General features: G+C 39.2%; 1 protein-coding gene and 1 long non-coding RNA gene across 4 annotated transcripts in view; one reads left to right on the top strand and one right to left on the bottom strand.

The window, feature by feature from the left end:
* Nucleotides 1–408, bottom strand: part of LOC136792170 (uncharacterized) — a 64,413-nt gene extending 64,005 nt beyond the window's left edge. For all 3 annotated transcript variants that reach the window (XR_010835595.1, XR_010835594.1, XR_010835593.1), the window contains exon 1: nt 98–408. This is a non-coding gene — a long non-coding RNA (uncharacterized lncRNA). The remainder of the gene's footprint in view (nt 1–97) is intronic.
* Nucleotides 409–443: 35 nt separating this feature from the next.
* The window catches only part of PPP1CB (protein phosphatase 1 catalytic subunit beta), a 37,667-nt gene continuing 17,900 nt past the window's right edge, over nt 444–20,210 (top strand). The window contains exons 1-3 of the mRNA XM_059078278.2: nt 444–670; nt 904–1,043; nt 18,837–18,968. Of these exons, the coding sequence (XP_058934261.1) occupies nt 992–1,043; nt 18,837–18,968 (184 nt within the window). The 5' untranslated portion in view covers nt 444–670; nt 904–991. The remainder of the gene's footprint in view (nt 671–903; nt 1,044–18,836; nt 18,969–20,210) is intronic.

Genomic DNA, 20,210 nt, shown 5'->3' with positions numbered 1-20,210 from the left:
GAAGGCAGACAACGGTACCCATGTAAAATATTATTACTGCTGACCCTCCCAGGGCCCACTTTAACTTATTTCATCCAGGGACACTTGGGCAACCAACCTTGTGGAACCGTAGGGTATAAAACCCCTTACGTGCAACGTCAAACTGTTCCAGCCGAGTAACCCCTTCTTGCTTTCCAAACGTGTAAATCCAGTTTCAAACATGGGTAATGCAGTCCGCGTTTCCCGCTTACCGGGAACGAGGAACTGCTTGCAAAACCAGGGACTGAAACCAAGAAGAGTAAAGCAAGGAGGAAAGACCACAACCACGTCTGCTGAGCTCCCCGGGCCCGGGCAGCTGGGAAGGCGGAAGGTCAGCGCTGCCTACGCACGCTCTGCGTAATGGGACCTTCCCCAGCGCAGCAAACCCTGGGATCCTCAGGGGCGCCGCCTGCGCAGCCGCGAAGATTCGGCGCAGTGGAAGTGGCGAGAGAGGGCGACGCACCTGCGCGAAGGCGGTGGCGCGGCAGCGGCGGCGGGAGAACCGAGTTCAGTGCGATTGCGCGGAGGCCGGAGGCGAGGCGGGGCCGTGAAGGAGTGCGCCGTGCGCCTGCGCGGAGGGCTGCGTGGCGCGGTGGCGGGGAAGGGCGGTGTGAAGTGAGTGGCGCTGCGGGAGGGGCCGTCGGCGGCGCTGGTGAGCTTTGCGGAGTTGGGCGGTGCCGAGGAGGAGGAGGAGGAGGAGGAGGAGGAGGTGGGGGCTGGGTCTGACTCGGCCAGGTTTTTGGGGGCTCCACTTGTTTATTTATTTATTTCTCGTGGGTGCCTCTGAGTGTGTGCGTGCTCCACTGCTTGGTGGGAAGGGGGTGGGGGGAGTGCCCGGGGGAAGGGGGAGTTGGAACCGGGGTCGAAACGCCGCGTGACTTGTAGGTGAGGGAACGCCGAGCGGTCGCCGCAGCGTCCGCCGTCGAGAAACCCTTGTTCCCGCTGCTGGGAAGGAGCGTCTGGTGCCGACAAGATGGCGGACGGGGAGCTGAACGTGGATAGTCTCATCACCCGACTGCTGGAGGGTGAGTCGGGGCCCGGCCGGCCGCGGGGAGGGGGCGCTTCCCTCACCCCTCCTTGTCCCTCCGCCGCCGGAGCCCGAGGGGACCCCCCCTTCCCGCCCCGATGTGGCCGCCGAGGAGGGGGCGAAGAAGCTGGTGGGCAGGGGGGAGCGGACCCTGGGAACACGGCCGAGGGGAGGCCGGGCGTCAGGGGCTGTCCCCGCGGGCAAGTAGTGCCCCTGCGGACCTTCGGAGACCCGCACGGCGGCGCGCAGGCGGGTGTGCCGGATGACCCTTCGCTAGGAGGGTGCCGGGTTGCGTGCTCCGGGGCATTGTACGCCCGTGGAACGTGCATTTCTTCTCTGTTCTCTTTGTGCCTTGCTCTTGGATGCCTCCGCTTCTTGTTACCGGAGTGAATTAAAATAAAATCTTCTCTTTGAGACAACTGTTCGATCTGTTTGGCATTTTTACATGATGCTACAGGACAAACTATTCAAGGAGAAGATAACGTGAGCGGGAGTTGAGTCCCGCCCATGTATTATTTAGCTTTAAAGCATAGTAAGCGAAAAGTCTTTGACCGAGCTGTAGATGCACGCAAGAAATATGTAGACACGTTTGCTGAAGGGATTGGTTTTCGGGTTTGAGAATTTTAGCAGGTTTGAGCAGGATTTAATTTCTGCACAAACTTAGAAAAGGTCGATTGTAAAGCCTCTCTTGTGTTTAAAAGATATTTACAGGTCTTCGCAGCTTGTGAAGTTTCTGGGCCCTTCTGTTTTTTTAATTGGATAGTTTTATGTTAGGGTTGGGGATTGAGGGAAAGGAAGGAGATGGAGAGGCCAGGATATTATTCAAAGTCAGTCGCTGTCTTCTGCTAGTGAAACCCTTTAACCTAAAATTTGCGTCATCACTAGCTGCTTTGTGAGTGTGTAGGAAAAAAATTACGCCATTAAAAAAATTTATTCTGTCAGAAACCGTGGAAGGATTACATATCCATTGTTACTGGTTTTCAAATTTCCTGAAGATAATTGTTTGCCACAGTGAAACAGTGTGTACTTATATTTGGAAAATCATCACAGAAGATTGTGTGATTGGGGGGCGGAAGGGAGGGCGCTAGTTCCTTTTTTCAGCCAAAGTGTTGGTATTTTATCAGTTCTCTGTGTACCCGTTGTGTAACAAACTACAGTATACTTGCTCCAGATGTGAAAGCCTTCCAGCAGTCTAAGACTGAGTCTCTTAAGACTGAATAAGAAGCAAAGTTTTACCAGGAACTCTTGTTTGCCTTTTCCTTTACTATCAAGTTATTCTTGGGAGGCCCCCTGGTGCCTGCAGTCAGTGTTCACTGTTTAAGACTTTGTGGACTCTTAACAGATGTGAACATCATACTGGGTCTGTGAGACATTTGCTTTGAAAAAGTGTATGTATTTTTTGTAGTTAGGCACTGTTGTAAGAGGGAAGTGTAGCTATTTAAAAATTTTAATATCTTGTGTTAACTTTGGGGGAAGTTTATGCTCACCATGAACTTGGCTTGTAAATTTAAATATTTAAGAATCTGATGCTTGTATCTCAACTTCTTTATTTTTATCTTACATAAACTTATATATTTATATACTGTATAGGCATAATCTATTAAGTCAGATGCACCTTTTTAAGATTATAGAGAATTAAGCAACTTCACTAGTGGATTGTTCAAGGTTGTTAGAGAAAAGATATGGTGAGGAAAATAGGCTAAGTGATTCTGTTTGTTTCTGTGAATTCAAATTACATACGTGTTTGGTTCTGGTGGATGATCATTTTCCAGACTTTTTCCCCTTTTAAATTAGCAAAAAGCAGTTATTGACCTGCTTTGTGCCAGTCACCAGGAATCCAAAAATAAGACACAATCTCCTCACTCAGGGAACTCCCAATCTAAACAAGTGACTTTCAGGCTTTTTCAGCCTGCTCTCTGACGGTAAAAGAGTATCATTGCTCCCTTCTTAATCCCGGGAAGTATGTTTAGTTTTGACCGTGCCTCCCTGGGATTCTTAAATTCTCCTGTTCTCCTTCCCTTTTCCAAAATCTAGACCTGTCCAAAGACATCCAAACAGACTTGGATTTTCTAATAAGTAATTGTTTTTAATCTTCAAATAAGAATTCTTTTGTCTGCCTTGATTTTCAGTGATGTTACATGGTAATTAAATTTAACTCAAATTCAAGTAAAGTTGCTTAGCAGAATAGCTATAGTTAGGTTTTTTGCTTGTTTGTTTTTAGTATTAAATGGAAGTAGTATTGTATAAGGGAGGGGAAATCAGCAGGACTTGATTTCATTTTAAAATGATGACTGTAGTTCCATAACATATTCTTGATTTTTTTATTACATCAGATTGCCAGTCAGCTATAACCCTTTTAGTAACTTTTATTACCAATCAGCTATAACACTTTTAGTGATTTTATGAGTTTCTTAGTGTTTTTTAGGTGGCCAAATGATGTTCATTTCCAAAGTGCCTTTTACATTTAAATTTTTTGTTATTATTTAATGCAAAACAGTATACTAATTTATTGATTGGATGGTGCATGTTCCTTCAGTATATTTTCTTGAGTTAAGTTTTACTTACCACAAAGCCAAAGATGCCTGCCTCTCTACTCCCCTTTAGTGATCCTGCTACCACATTCTTGTAGTTTATCATAGTGCTTTTGACTGGTTGTTGAAATTGAAGCTAGTTGCTATGGGTATCCTGGAAAATCCAGTAAAAGCTTTTTACTTTGATCAGCAGTTCCCAAAGGAGTTAGGATGGAAGTGGGAGTATAGAGAAATCACTTGGAGAGCTTTATTCAGACTATAAATATTGAATTTATTTTGGAGGACTTGAAAAAAGTTGAGTAGAATCTGCTTGTTTGGGAAGAGGGTTGTGTGGAAAACTGCTACCCGATGGTTGCGATTGTGCCAGCTCTGTTCCCAACCACAGACTGTTCACAAGTTTTATTGAGATACAATTCACATACCATACAGTTTCACGTATTCGAAGTGTATAATTTGAGTGGTTTTTAGTTGTGCAACCATCCGTCACCACAATCAACTTTAGGAAGTTTTCACCACCACCACCCTCAAACACAACCCTGTTCTCACTAGCCGACAAATAAATCCCTTTTCCCTTCCCCACTCCTCCCAGCACTAGGCTACCCCTGAGCTACTTTCTATCTATAGATTTTGGCTGTTCTGGACATTTCATCTGAATGAAATCATACATTATGTGGTCTCTTGTGATTGGCTTCTTTTAACGTTTTGAAAGTTCATCTATGTTGTAGCATGTGTCAGTATTTCATTCATTTTACGGCCGAATAATATTTCATTGCATGAATATACCACATTTCATTTGTCCATTTATCACTTGATGGACATTTGAGTTGTTTCCCCTTTTTGGCTATTGTGCATAATACTGCTATGAATGTTCATGCACAAGTGTTTGTGTGGGCATATGTTTTCATTTCCCTTGGGTATATAGCTGGGAGTGAAATTGCTAGGTCAAATGGTAACTCTGTTTAACTTTCTGAGGAACTGCCAGACTGTTTAAAGCCTCTTTTCTGATTAAATTGTTTAATTATGACCCAGTAGTCTAAAGATTAGGCAGTTTGAAGGAAGTGCTAGTTGATCTTGGCAACCTCAACTTCTGCAGGGATAGTGTTGTGTAGACCCAAGGCCAGGTCTGTTAAAAAAGAGCAGGTTGAGGAATAGGGGAGATGGTCTGAGGGATACTTTCTCTCTTCTCTTGCTTCTTTTTAGATGAGAAGCTAGAGAAGGCATAGAGATGCTACATTGTTCAGAGATTCAGGGATTAGATTGGTTGCTTGCTTGCTTGCTTGGTTTTCCTGTCAGTTAGTTCCAGCAGGTGAGGGAAATTTTGACAATTTGAAGCAGTACAGAGTATTTTTATTTTATTCGAAAATACAGAGCTGGAGCTTTTCTGCTGGAATGTCTAAACCAAGATTAGGATTTATTGGGATTTAGAAATCTATTTACATTTGAGTCAAGAGACAGGATATAATCCTGATTTAGGATTAGTGAGGAAGATAGTAAATTTTATCAAGTAGGTTTTTTTCATCTGATGTCTTATTATCCACATTTATCGTTTAATAGAGTATCCATTCCAATAGTATGCGTTCTCAAACAACTCTAACAGGTAAAATAACGTCAGTGTTAAGAATGTCAAGAGGGCTTCCCTGGTGGCGCAGTGGTTGAGAGTCCTCCTGCCGATGCAGGGGACATGGGTTCGTGCCCCGGTCCGGGAAGATCCCATATGCCGTGGAGTGGCTGGGCCCGTGAGCCATGGCTCGTCCGGAGCCTGTACTCCGCAGTGGGAGAAGCCAGAGGCCCACGTACTGCAAAGAATGTCAAGATATTTAGAAATAATTAAAATCTCAGTTTCAGAAACAACCGTGATCCTGGAAATCTTGGGCTATAGGGATGCAAGAAGAAATGGTTTGTAAATGTCAGTAGGCTTAGCAGTGGTGTGGTGGTGGAGGATAGGGATTCCCAGTTCAATCTTCTAGGATTTAATTTTGAGTGAATACAAATTTATACTCTCAGGCAGGGATCACTGCTCCTCTGGCAGCTGTAAGTAGCCATTTCAAGGCTTATTCTTTCTGGGAAAATAGAGGATCAGTCAAGATAGGAAGCAGAAAGAGATTAAGGTTACAACTCTTCTTTCTTTTTGTAAACCCTCCACCTTCCCCCAAGATTGAATATCATTACCTTTCAAGTCTTGGTTATTGGTAGGTGAAATGTAGTTTTTTTTTTTTACACCTCATTTTCTGAAATACACTGTACCTCAGAGATTTTCCATCTTTAAGATAAAATGAAAATGCTTTCATGGAAATTAAGTCTTTATTCCACAATTAGAAGTAGGGGACTAAAATTGAAGAAACTCATTCTGAAGTTAAGTAAGTACAAATAACTAGTAGCCAGTCTTTTCCTAGTTTTTTGTTTTGTTTTGTTTTGTTTTGGTGGGGGGGTACGCGGGCCTCTCACTGTTGTGGCCTCTCCCGTTGCGGAGCACAGACTCCGGACGCGCAGGCTCAGCGGCCATGGCTCACGGGCCCAGCCGCTCCGCGGCATGTGGGATCTTCCCGGACCGGGGCACGAACCCGTGTCCCCTGCATCGGCAGGCGGACTCCCAACCACTGCGCCACCAGGGAAGCCCCTTTTCCTAGTTTAATGGAGGAATTCAGTTCCTGGTCTAGGTGGGTACTTGTCATGCAGTAGAAAAAGTAGTAAAAGGACAGGGACAATTGTCCTTTAATCTACCTACCCACTATTCATGTGTATAGCAAAGTGATTTATGAGGACATACATAACCTTCCTAATAGTCACTGACCTCAGGGCTCTCCCTTCCCCAATTTACTGGCATCTGTGCAAAGACAAATAGAGGTATTTATGTTTCGCGTAATCTGATGGGAATCTGATTGCCTTTAGGGCTTGATATATGCTGGCACTGTGTAATTTGGAGGATTTGACACAGTTTATTTCCCCATAAAGGAATTTAATCCTTAGAATGTTCATCACACTGTGCCTGAGTTCCCATCCAGCAATTACCAAACTATTGATCAAAACATTTTCTTGCTTTGAGTGCTTGTTTAACACCATTTTAACTTTTCCTTTAATCCTACCTACTATTTTCAAGATTTAGAGAAATCGAAAGTTACTTTTCATATTTAAGGACATCTATTATATAGCTTTTTCTAATATTTAGCAGTTATGGCTCTTTTTTATTTTAAATAGTAAACTGAGAGGGAAACTTTATAGGTACTTGTAGGTTCATCTGTGTTGTTTGAATATGTATCAAATAATTGAGCCGAAGTAGTGAAAGAAAATGACCAGGCTTCTGGAGTGAAAGTGAGAGAAAGATCTAAGTTATATAATGACAGAACGGAACATATTTTATGAACATCAGACCTTAACTGCAATAGTTATGTGAATCCTGAATAATAACAGATATATACTCAATTAAGTGTTTATTCAGGGTAGTTCAGTAAGTATTGATATAGTGGGGGACCATGTTTATACTCGCTAAAGGTACAGGTTCTGCATGTATTATAATTTCAGCTCTTCCTCAGTTTCTTCTGCATTTTGAGGATGATAATAGACCTGCTTCATAATGTATCTGTAACAATTAAACTGGTTAGAACATAATAAAAGCTCAGAAAATGTTAGTTACTGTTATTGTTTAGTATAACCTGAGTATAACGTAATAGAGGGCTTCTTATGCTGCTGAGCCCTGGACCATCCTCAAAGGAATTTTTTTTTTTTTTTTTTTTTTTTTTTTTTTTTGCGTTACGCGGGCCTCTCACTGTTGTGGCTTCTCCCACCGCGGAGCACAGGCTCCAGACGCGCAGGCCCATTAGCCATGGCTCACGGGCCCAGCCACTCCGCAGCATGTGGGATCTTCCTGGACCGGGGCACGAACCCGTGTCCCCTGCATCGGCAGGCGGACTCTCAACAACTGTGCCACCAGGGAAGCCCTCAGGAATTTTTGAGAAGGCTATTTCTTGTGAGGATCGAAAAGATGTGCCCTCCACATTGTTGCAGACAACCACTCATACATAGCATGTATGTATGTATGTATAAAACATTTCTTTCCTATTCCCATTATTCAGAATTTATAATCTGGTTTGACATATTAATGTTGGTGCTGAGGGGGAGAGATATTTTTAGGCAGAATTAAATGGTGAAAGGTGATTTAAGGAGATTTGGTATATGCTTTCTTTTGGCTAGGGACTAGAGAGCAATGGATTTCAAACTTTGAATCTTGGGACTACTTTATACTCATAAAAATAATTGAGGACAAGAACTTTGATTTGTGTGAGTTATTTATCAGTACTGTGTTAGAAATTAAAACTAAGAATTTAAAAGTATTCTTTAATTCATGTAAAATAACGATAATATGTTCATTTTACATAATCAGAGTTTGTTTTCTACAACAAAAATAATAGTGATAAGCACATGTCTTTATTGTCTGGTTTTGTAGAAGACAGCAGAATTCTCATATCTGCTTTGCTTCAGTTTGTTTTGATACATTGTTTTGGTTGAAGTATATGAAGAAAATCTGTACTTTTACAGATACGAAGTTGTAAAAGGAAGGAGTATTTCAATAGCCTTTTTAGATAATGGTGGATAGTCTTTAATATTATACCAGAAATCGACAAGTGGTAATTTCTTAAAGGTTAGTTGTAATGTAGAATCTGAAATATTGTTCTCTTACATTAAAATCCATTGATCTATTTTGCATTTTAAATAGATCTTACAAATGGCTTTGTAACATGCATTGGTCATTTTGAAAATACTGGTTAAGCTGATTTATGCAGATGTTCAAATGTTGACACATTTTATACAACATCAAAAAATTCACATTTGTTAATATTACAGCAAGGTATCAGAAGAGTCCGTAAGTATGAAGAAGCTGTCAAATTCATGGTGTTGGATACAAGGTTTCCAAAATTTTAATTTTCACTAGCAACAAATACTGTCAGTTGTCTTCTTTGAAATGACAGGCTCACTTTGTTCATTTTCAGGAGTATCTGTTAAATATCTTAAGTGTGAATAACCATAGTTTGTCACTTGTGCTTTCCAGTAAAAGAGATGTTCTGTGAAAAAAAGTAGCTAGATCAGCTTGGAACTAAAACAGTCATACGAGTGCTTTTCTTGAAGACAACCATTGTACTTTGATATGCAACAGAAATGCTTCATGGATACTTTCCATTTCATCATGCAGAATATTAAAAAGATGTATACTTGATAGTGGCGTTGTAAGAAAATTGATTGTTTTTACTGCTTAATCAAGGGCATTTTTAATTGAAACTGGACCTTTGTTTCGCTGTGTGTGGCAATCTAGTGCCACTGATTTGGTTTCTGCTGAGGTGTCGGTGTTTTAAGGTATTTTAATCACCATTGCTTTTGCACCATGCAGATGTCAACACAGTGAAAAAGGGGATCACACTCGTGAGAACCACAGGACTAGGGCTCTCCCTTCTTCTGTTCCTGAAATGTCTAGCACTCCCCTATATCTGTTAATTTTCTTCTTTACTCTTTCTTCACTATCTATTTGTTAACTAGTTTACCTGGAATGATCTTTTAACTTATGGCAATACACAGATCCCTCTGAGAAACCATGAAAGCCCTGGGCCTTCTCAGAAAAGTATGCATGTTTATGTGCATACACAGAATTACAGTTTGGGTTTTTATACAGAGCTCCTGAAGGCCATCTGTAGGCTCAAATCACATTAAGTAGGCAAACTTAAGATAAGTTGAAATTATGGCAGTTGCTTAATTCTTTCATTTAAAACCAAAATTCCCCATTCTAGACAACTCTAAAAATTTTACTTTTTTTCCTTTTTTTGTGGCTTAAAGTAGACTCATACTAAATATGGAGAAATTGCCGTTTCATCTTAGAAAAAAAATTTAGGAAATCTGGATTTATGTTAACTTTGCTGTTGATCAGTATGTAACCTTGAGTGAATCTTTTTGGTAGGGTAGAATTTAAAATATTAAAGATGAATGAAGATTACTAAGATTTCATGTGGCAGATGTAGTAGTGGAATTAGGTTTTTTTTTCTCCTTGGCATTCTTTCTGTTTTAGAGAAGGCAGTTATTAGTAAGAACTTGCTGGAGAAATAGCAGGTGGTTATTGAAAGATAAAATTTAGTGTATACACAACACAGACATATATCACACACCATTTGTAATTTTAAAAACAAATCTGCATTGAAAAGGTTTTTACATGAATATGAAATTTGAAAAATAATGATGGAGTATAATTTTTTGTAATCATGAAAAGAAAGGACTTCTTTTGGGGGAAGAGAACATTTTGCTTAATTGAGGTTCAAAGTTAGTGTTCTGTATCATCAAAATCAGCTGGAAGTGTTCATTTGTTAATGCTGATCGATAATGAGATTTTACGTATTTCATCTTAGAAGGTGTCTTAACACAGATAAGTAGGTACTACTGAAACTATTATCAATCCAAAAGCATGTGATTTTAGTTAAGTGAGTTTAGTCATCACTTGGGAGGTATTTATAGAATTTTATTAGTCCTCTCTTAATATTTGCCTTTATCATGTGATAACATTGCACATTAGTCAATTCCAGTGAGAGGTTAGGTGGAAGCTCCTCACCTGCACAATTAAATGGATTTTGATTTATTTTGCACTAACACTGAGGTCTAAAGAATGCTGTTAGAACTGTGGTTTGAGCTTAGAAAATAGTGTCCAGTGCAAATCTGTGAGGGAATGAAGATCTCACTTGTTTTAACATTTGACAGCCCTGGAACTGTATAAAGCAACTCGACATTTGCTTGTGATTACAAGCAACATTAGTTGTCAGAGTGACTTAGCATAGTGTATGTTTCACACATAAGTATTTTTTCACATTTTAATTTTAGGTTGAATTATTAAGAAACATTATCAGGTTTGCATCAAGGTCTAATTTATAAAACCTACTCAGTGCTCAATAGTAGTGATTGAGGGTGATTCTCATGCAGAAAAATTTCAATATTGGCCCTCATCTCAAAAAAATCACAATAAAACTTTATCACTATTAAACCACTGAACTGCTGTGTGGTAGGGCAAGTCAGGATATTCAGCTTTTGTTTCTAACAAACATTTGTGTAACTGACAATGTTTAAGTTCTTGAGAGCTAATGAAGTACACCATTGATACCACTGGTTCAATAGTATGATAGATTAAAATATTTTTCCACTGAGTGATTGCACCATAAGCTTTAAACACCTTCAGTTTTCACAAGCTTTATTAAATTGTCCAACTAAGTCTTTTCCGGCTCCATGAGTATTTTTACCTCCATCAGTGTTTTGGGTTTGTTTCTTTAGCTTCTTTGAAAGTATTCTTTTTTATTTATTTATTTATTTTTGGCTGCGTTGAGTTTTCGTTGCTGCGCGTGGGCTTTCTCTAGTTGCGGCGAGCAGGGGCTACTCTTTTCTGTGGTGCGCGGGCTTCAGTAGTTGTGGCACGTGGGCTCTAGAGCGCAGGCTCAGTAGCTGTGGTGCACGGGCTTAGTTGCTCTGTGGCATGTGGGGTCTTCCCATACCAGGGCTCGAACCCATGTCCCCTGCATTAGCCAGCGGATTCTTAACCACTGTGCCACGAAGGAAGTCCCTTCGGAAGTATTCTTGCCTGTGGTTGTCCCACACAGACTATTCATAGAGGATAACTTTTCAGTCACTTCAAATTCAGTATTGGCTCCTCAAGTAAGCAGAAACTAAGTATTGGCAATATCTGTGAACTCATCAAGAGCCAAGGAAACCACTCAAAATCTCTTTTTTGGGGAGGGGGTGCCTCTCACTGTTGTGGCCTCTTCCATTGCAGAGCACAGGCTCTGGACGCGCAGGCTCAGCGGCCATGGCTCACGGGCCCAGCTGCTCTGCGGCATGTGGGATCTTCCCGGACTGGGGCACAAACCCATGTCCCCTGCATTGGCAGGTGGACTCTCCACCACTGCACCACCAGGGAAGCCCTCATTTTTGTTTTTTTAACTGATTATTGATGTTGCTTCCGGTGTCCTCAACCCTTCAAGAACTCTCTTTACAGAAAGACTAATAAATATTTAGTCTTAAATAAGTTTATAGTTTCAGGACATACTTCTTTGGCTTTTCCAAACATATATGATTTAATTAACTCACCATTAGTAAATGGCTTTGCTCGCTTTCTAATACATGAACCTGTTGGAAGCTTACTTTCATTGCAGCCTTATTTTTATTTTTGTGAAATTCTGCTGTGATGAAATTCCATTTACAATTAAAAAAATTTTTTTTGACTGTTACTTTCCTATGAGATGGGAATGTTGTGATGAAGTGCTTAGTTTCCTAATGTGAAGATACGTTTTATTCTTTTAGCACAGCTATAATGTCATAAATATAATGCCTAGTCATCTAATTCAGTAACAAAATAATCCACACTCCACTGGGCCTTAGACATTCATATTTCAGTTTTCTTCCTTTGACATGATGAGTATGCACTGGTAATAAAAGTAAAATAAAATGTTGCAGCACAGCAGTAAGTAGACACTGAAGACACTGTTGAGTTATAACTGCATCTCTGCAATTTCTAGTACCCTGGGAAGCAGTGCGAAGCCATGAGGGTGCCCCATGTGGTCTCTATGGCAACTACTCAACTCTGCCGTTGTATCGTGAAAGTACCCATAGGTAATACATAAGTGAATGAGAGTGGTTGTGTTCCAGTAAAACTTTACTTACGGACGCTGACGTTTGAATTTCATATAATTTTTATATGTCAGAGTATTGTTCTTCCCCTGCCTCCCCCTCCAACTATTTTTTTAAAAGTATGAAAAAATTACTCTTAACTCACAGGTCACACAGAAACAGGGATTAGACCAAATTTGACCCCTCAGGCCTTAGTGTTTTCCCCCTTTTCTGGTGTAAACATGATTGTGCAGAAAGATTATTTTATCAGGAGCCAGGAGACCTTGATTCTTCCACCTAAGTTGAATGACTTGTTCGCGGGGTCAAGGCCAGTAGTATCTAGTCTTTGGCAAGGTATTCCTCAAAATTCTCCATGTAATCGTCTGAATTTCTAGTGTGTGCCCAATGATCATATTTTGTGTACTTCTCTGTTTTCACTTGAGCAGCCACTCCATTGTTGAAGAGCAACCAAGGAAATTTTTGAGGGTTTTGATCTTTAAGAAAAGGAAAGCACCAGTGTGTTCAGCATTCACTCCTGGAGGCATAGGGGAATAGACTCCAAATAAAAAGTGGCAGTCTTACTGGACTAAAGAGGAGAGGTGGAAGTCTGGGGCAACTAAAGCAGTGGAAACTTAAGTCCAAAAGAGGAGAGACTCACATAGACTCTAACCTCAAAATCTGCAGTCACGTCCCCCTAAAGTCGTTGATTTCTGAGATACACACGTGCAAGGGAAGATTCTAAGTAAACCAGAAGTAAACAGTGTCCAGAAGAAAACAGTGTCTGAGAAGCTAGATATGAGCAGAGGTTCCAGCATCCCCCACAGTACCAGCATGGCACAAGTTGAAGTTCAGTCTTTATTAAGTAAGAGAGGCCATATTATACCCTGAGTTTTCCATTGAGACTCCCATCATGGCCTCCAAGATTGAGGGCAAAATGAAATAGACCAGCCCTCAAGAAAATGTGGGTGAGGGGCTTCCCTGGTGGCACAGTGGTTAAGAATTCTTAACAGTGGTTAAGAATATGCCTGCCAATTGCTCTGTGACTTCCAAGTGGGAAAAATGTAAATAAAGTCATATTAAGACCCATCATGGACTTAACTCCTACAATCAAAGAAAAAAAAAATTTTAACGCTCCCAAAGGAAAGAAGTCATTACCTTCATGACAATAATAAAAGTGATGGTTGATATATCACCTGAAGCTACAGAAGCCAGAAATCAATAGAATGACCTCTTGAAGTGCTAAAAGAAAAAAAAAAAAAAAGAATGCTAACCTAGAATTCTAAATCTAGTGAGCATATGCTTCAAAAGTGAAGGCAAAATAGACTAAAACTAAGAAAATTTATTGATAATAGATGGCACTAAAAATGCTAAAGAAAGTTCATGTTGAAAGAAAATGATTGCAGATAAAAGCGCAGAACTGCAGAAAGAAATGAAAGATAGCAATAAAGATAAATGTGTATAAATATAAATTAAGACTGTTTAAAATAATGATTGTGACTTGTGGGGTTTAAAATATATGGGAGCAATATATGACAACTGTAAAGCCAAAGTCTGGAGAGTGGTAAATCAGTCAAAAGTGCATATGTTCTCTCTAGAGTAAGCGCCAAAAGAAAAAGAATATATAACTAAAGAGCTAATAGAGGAGAAAATGGAATAATAAAAGATAAGCAATTATTCCAAAGAAAAGTAAGAAAAGAGAAAGGAATAAAAAACAGATGAGACAAAACAAACGACAGGATGGTGTACTTCAACTCAGCTTTCCCAATGATTATGGTAAATGAGAGGAGCAAACCACTCCAGACAAAGCTCAGAAGACATAACCATATACTGTTTACAAGGGACATATTTTAAATTTAAGGGCACAGATGGGTAAGTAAAAGAATGAGGGAAATATTATGCACATACTAACTGAAAGAAACCTGAGTTGGCTATATATTTATGCCAGAAAAAGACTGTAAGATAAGAAGAATCGCTACAGGGAAAGAAGAGCATTGCACAATTAAAAGGAATAAATTCAACAGGATGATATAACAATCTTAAATTTTTTAGGTATTTAATAATATAGGTCAAAAACACAAAAAGGAAAAGTTGATAGAACCAAAAGTTTGAAATAGACAAAACTACAACCATAGTAGATTAATACACCTTTCTCAGTAACTAATAAACAAGAAAAAAAATCAGCAAGGATCTAGAAGATTTAAACAACACAGTAAAATTGACCTAATTGATACACATGGAACACTTTACCCAGCAACTGTAGGATATTACATACTTTTCAAGTATGTATGGACACTTACTAAAATATACTGTACTATAGAGCAAATCTCTAAATTTGAAAGAAAGGAGAGATCTCAGGTATATTCTCTGAATTCATTGGTGATAAGCTAGAAATCAATAGCAGGTAACTGGAAAATCCTCAGGTATTTAGAAATTAAGTAATGTAAATACTTTCACATATCTTATTGGCTAAAGAATAAGTAACAGTGGGGCTTCCCTGGTGGCGCAGTGGTTGGGAGTCCTCCTGCCGATGCAGGGGACACACGGGTTCGTGCCCCGGTCTGGGAGGATCCCGCATACCGCGGAGCGGCTGGGCCTGTGAGCCGTGGCCGCTGAGCCTGCACGTCCGGAGCCTGTGCTCCGCAGTGGGAGAGGCCACAACAGTGAGAGGCCCACATACCGCAAAAAAAATAATAATAATAATAAGTAACAGTGAAAATTATAAAATATATTGACCTAAATAATAGTGAAAATATGTGTTAAAACTTTTACAGTTGCAGCTAAAAGCAGTGCTTAGAGGGATACATATAGCTTTAAATGTATATATTAGAAAAAAAGTCTGAATGTTAAAGTATTTCAAGACAACAAGAAGAATAAATTATAACTAAAAAAGGTGGAAGGAAAGATATAATAAAAATAAGAGCAGAAATCAAATAAAAAGGAGTTGTATGATTTTTTTTAAATGAAATCCTTGAAAAGATTGGTAAATTGATAGCCCCCTAGAAAGACTGATAATGTAAAATTTTTTTTAATTTACCAGTATCAAGAAAGATATAGGAGATACCACTATTAAAGGAGACTAAAAAGATTGAACAATAATGCAATAATGTAATCCTGAATTGAATTCTGTACTGGGGAAGAATATGCTGTAAAAGACATGATGGAGACAGTTACTAAAATTGTAGTACATTCTTTATTTTTTAAAAAATTTAAAAACTTTTTTATATAATTATTTTTGGCTGCATTGGTTCATCTTTGCAGTGTGCAGGCTTCTCATTGCCTGGCTTCATTGCAGTGGCTTCTCTTGCTGTGGAGTACAGGCTCTAGGTGCATGGGCTTCAGTAGTTGCGGCACGTGGGCTCAGTAGTTGTGGCTGTCAGGCTCTAGAGTGCAGGCTCAGTAGTTGTGGCGCAAGGGCTTAGTTGCTCCGCAGCATGTGGGATCTTTCCGGACCAGGGCTCAAACCCGTGTCCCCTCCATTGGTAGGCAGATTTGTGCAACCAGGGAAGTCCCTTTAGTACATTCTTCAGATTAAAGATTTGTATCAATATTAAATTCCCTGAATCAGATAACTTGTATTGTGGCTGTGTAAGAGATACTATTAGGGAATAATACTGATGTATTAAGGAGTAAAAGAGCATGATGTGTGCAGTCTATTCTCAAATGGTTCAGAGAAAAGTTTTAAATATATGTATTTTAAGCATAATAAGATTCTAAATAACTTAATGCTAATAAATTTGATAATTTAGATGAAAAACTACTGACACAAGGAATAGAAAACCCGAATAGTCTTGTATCTGTTAAAGAAAATGAATTTGTACTTAGAATACTTTTCGAAAAGAAAATTCCAGACCCAGATGGTTTCACTGGTGGCCTAAACATTTAAAGAAGAAATTTTACCAATTGTTTAAAGTCTCATACAGAAAATAAAAAAAGAAGTAACACTTCCCAACTTGATTTCTTAAGCTAGCACAACCTTAATACCAAAATCTGACAAATAACAAGGAAAGGAAGTTACTGGCCATTATCTCTCAGGAATATAGCCACAAAAGTCCTGAGCAAAATATTAGCAAATTGAATATTGCAATATACAAGAAAGATAATGTCATAATTTGGTGGGGCTTATTCTAGGAATCCAAATTTAGCACAATCAGTATAAGTCATATTAACAGAATAAAGGGGATGAAATTATGATTATCTCAATAAATGAGATAGTGTGTTTGACAAAGTTTAAAGACTTCATGATAAAAGGTCTTAGCAAACTAGTCGAGTATGTACAAAATTATAGCTATCATACTTAATGGTGAAATAATTGAATGTTTTTCCCTCCAAGTTCCGGAACCAGACAGGGAAGACCATTAGCACCACTTCTATTCAACATTGTCCTGGTGGTCGTAGTCAATTCAGTGAGGAAGGAAAATAAAAGATGCAAAGATTGGAAAAGAGGTAGAACTGGCTTTTCACAGCTGACATGATTGTATATATTTGGAAACTACAAAGGAACGTATAAACTGTTAGAATAGGAAGTAAAGTCCGTTTTCAAAAATCCATTATTTCTATATGCTAATATTAAACAATTGGAAAATGAAATAAGAAAACACATTTACAGTAGCAGCGCCCCTCACCTCCCATCAATTTAATGAAAAATTTGCAGGACTGCCACACTAAAAACTGTAAAACAGTGCTGAGACAAACAAATGACAACTTAAATAAAAGGAGAAATATTATGTTCGTGGATTGGAAGACTTGATATTGTTAAGATATCAGTTCTCCCTAGGCTTACATACTCATTCCTGTTAAAACAAGTTGGGGGTGAAAGGGACAAGCCAGTTTTAAAACATGTTTGAAGGGGCTTCCCTGGTGGCACAGTGGTTGAGAGTCCGCCTGCCGATGCAGGGGACACGGGTTCGTGTCCCGGTCCGGGAAGATCCCACATGCAGCGGAGCGGCTGGGCCCATGAGCCATGGCCACTGAGCCTGCGCGTCCGGAGCCTGTGCTCTGCAATGGGAGAGGCCACAACAGTGAGGGGCCTGCATACTGCAAAAAAACAAAACAACAAAAAACAAAACAAAACAAACATATTTGAAAATGCGAAAGGACCTAGATTAGCCCAAGAAATCTTAACAAAATGAGAATATTACCTGATAGCAAGACTTTATTAAAAACTATAGTAATTAAGATAGCATAGTACTTGGACTTCCCTGATGGTCAGTGGCTAAGACTCCACACTCCCAAAGCAGGGGGCCTGGGTTCAATCCCTGGTCAGGAAACTAGATCCCACATGCCACAACTTAAAAAAAAAAAAACAAAAAACAATAGCATAGTACTGATGTAAAAATAAACAGGTTAACGGACTATGAAGAGTGTGTTTAGAAACAGACCCATTCATGTATGGTCACCTAATTTTTCTACCAAGTTAGCCCTGCAATTCAGTGGAGAAAGGATGATCCTTACAATAAATGTTGCTAAATCAGTTGGATATCTTTATGGATAAAAGTGAACTCACACAACTTAACATTAAAAAAAACAATTAAAAAATGAGCAGAGGACCTGAATAGACATTTTTCCAAAGACGATATACAGATGGCCAACGGGCATGTGAAAAGATGCTCAACAGGCGGCCTTGATTTATTCCTTTTTATCAGTTGACTGATTAACTGAGACCCAACGCAGCCAAATAAATTAATTTAAAAAAAATTCATACCAAGATTAAGAATTGTTCCTATTGCAGAGCATTGAATGTAAGCTAGTATTCTAGATACTTAATGGAAGATACAAAGTTAGATGTCTTTTTTTCATCTTAAAAAAATTCAAATGTTTATGGGAAGTAGGTAAGTTGATGTTTGAGAACTAGTACTAATGCAGAAGTTATGCTAAGTTCCTATAATAAAGGCAGTTCTGCTGATAATTGTTTTGAATTTCAGGGATGATCTTATTAACTGTCATATTTGCTTAAAATGCATTTCTACATTGGCTCTGTTTCCTCCTTGTTACTTATATATTACTGTACTTATGGAATATATACACGAATAGGCTTGGGGGGGGGGGCAACTTTTTTTTTTTTAAGCCTCTCTCAGCCTGACAAAGGAATCAGCAATTTTTAGCAAGAAATTCATGGACTTAATTGTAAATGGGAAGTGATAGGAGTATATAGAAGTATAGTCTCTGTTTCCTTTTTTAAATGAGATAGAATGGGCGCTAGCAGTATATTTAAAGAGAAAGAGCCAGTGGAAAAGGTAATGATGAGAGGAAATGATTGTTGACTTCAGTAGGGCAAATAAGGAACTACCCATGGACCATTCCTCCCCACTCCATCCCAGAAGTTACTGAGCACCATATTAATTAATGAGTTTTGGTCACTTGGGCTGTGAGGCTTTAAGTTGGCCACTGGAGAACGAAGAAGACCGCATTTCCTTGGCAGCAGCTTTGAGGAGCGTCAGAAACCACAACAGTGGAGATAGAGAAAAGCCAGAGGTCATAGAATAACCTTACTGTCAGCCACAGGACACAACAGGATATCTGGTAGTTTGCTGCCTACGTGACTCTTCTGATCTTCAAAATATGGGCATGACTCCTTTTTAAGAATTATTATTTTATGAATAAATTTTAGAAAACTGACCATTTTATTCATTGTTTACCAGTACGAGGATGTCGTCCAGGAAAGATTGTGCAGATGACTGAAGCAGAAGTTCGGGGCTTATGTATCAAGTCTCGGGAGATCTTTCTCAGCCAGCCTATTCTTTTGGAATTGGAAGCGCCACTGAAAATTTGTGGTATGTAAATGGATAAAGTTGGAAACAGTCTCTTTTGAATCCTGTATTTACATTGAAGATGATTGAGAAAACACCTAAACATTTTTGTTAAAAAAAGGATTGCTAGGTTTTATTACATTGAATTATAGAAATTGAGACTTTTATAAAATGAGAAGTTAGAGACAAGAAGAACATGTTGCTACAACAGATTGAGATTGTTGTTCACACTATATAAAGCATACTTAGAAACAAGAAAAAGGTAATACAATAAAATTTAAGGGGTGGGGGGCAGATTGTAGAAGAAATTCAAATGGCTGGTAAACATGAGATCCTCAGCCTCACCAGTAATCAGTGAAATGCAATTTAAAAATAAATCTGGAACTCTGATGAGATTGGAAAAAAAAATGTCAAAAATTGATATCCATTGTTGTCAAGGATCTGGAGAAAGGGCATTCCAGTACACTGGTTAGAAAAAACAGGTATAGAGTTCCAGAGATCAGTACGGCAATATCCATGGTTTTCTAACTTAGATGTGATCATTTTAATTTATTTTGAAGATTATATAACTTTATACAATTTGTATTTGATCTTTCAAGTCTTACAGTGGCTTTTGGCCAAAAACTAAAGCTTTAACCTTAAAGTTAACCTTAGTTGAGTAATTGCATTTTTTTAAACATCTTTATTGGAGTATAATTGCTTTACAATGGTGTGTTAGTTTCTGCTTTATAACAAAGTGAGTCAGCTGTACATATACATATACATATATCCCCATATCTCCTCCTTGCATCTGCCTCCCACCCTCCCTATCCCACCCCTCTAGCTGGTCACAAAGTACTGAGCTGATCTCTGTGCTGTGCGGCTGCTTCCCACTAGCTATCTGTTTTACATTTGGTAGTAGATATAAGTCCATGCCACTCTCTCACTTCGTCCCAGTTTGATTGCATTGTTAAAGCTAGAAAGACTGTTGGCACAGAAAGCATTTTTCTGTAGTTCACATAACATGGGAAGTGGTGTAAAATGATGTATATTACACTGACTTTTGGCTTGATAGTGCAGTTTTTCTTCTAGTAGCTGTTAGTATTTGTCACTTGGCTTTTATGAACTTAACCATCAGCTTTTGTTCAATGAAGGATTATTTGCTATATGCAGACCTTTTCATTCCCCTGCATGTTTTTTAGTGATCCACATTCACACCATGTAACCTGCAGATGCATAGTGTGCTCTTTAAATACTTTGTTTCCTCTTATGTGGCTTATTAAGTCA

The sequence above is a fragment of the Kogia breviceps genome, chromosome 11 (genome assembly GCF_026419965.1).
Source record: "Kogia breviceps isolate mKogBre1 chromosome 11, mKogBre1 haplotype 1, whole genome shotgun sequence".
Lineage (NCBI taxonomy): Eukaryota > Metazoa > Chordata > Mammalia > Artiodactyla > Physeteridae > Kogia > Kogia breviceps.
The sequence above is the reverse complement of the archived record's forward strand: the minus strand, read 5'-3'. Positions and strand labels throughout refer to the sequence as shown.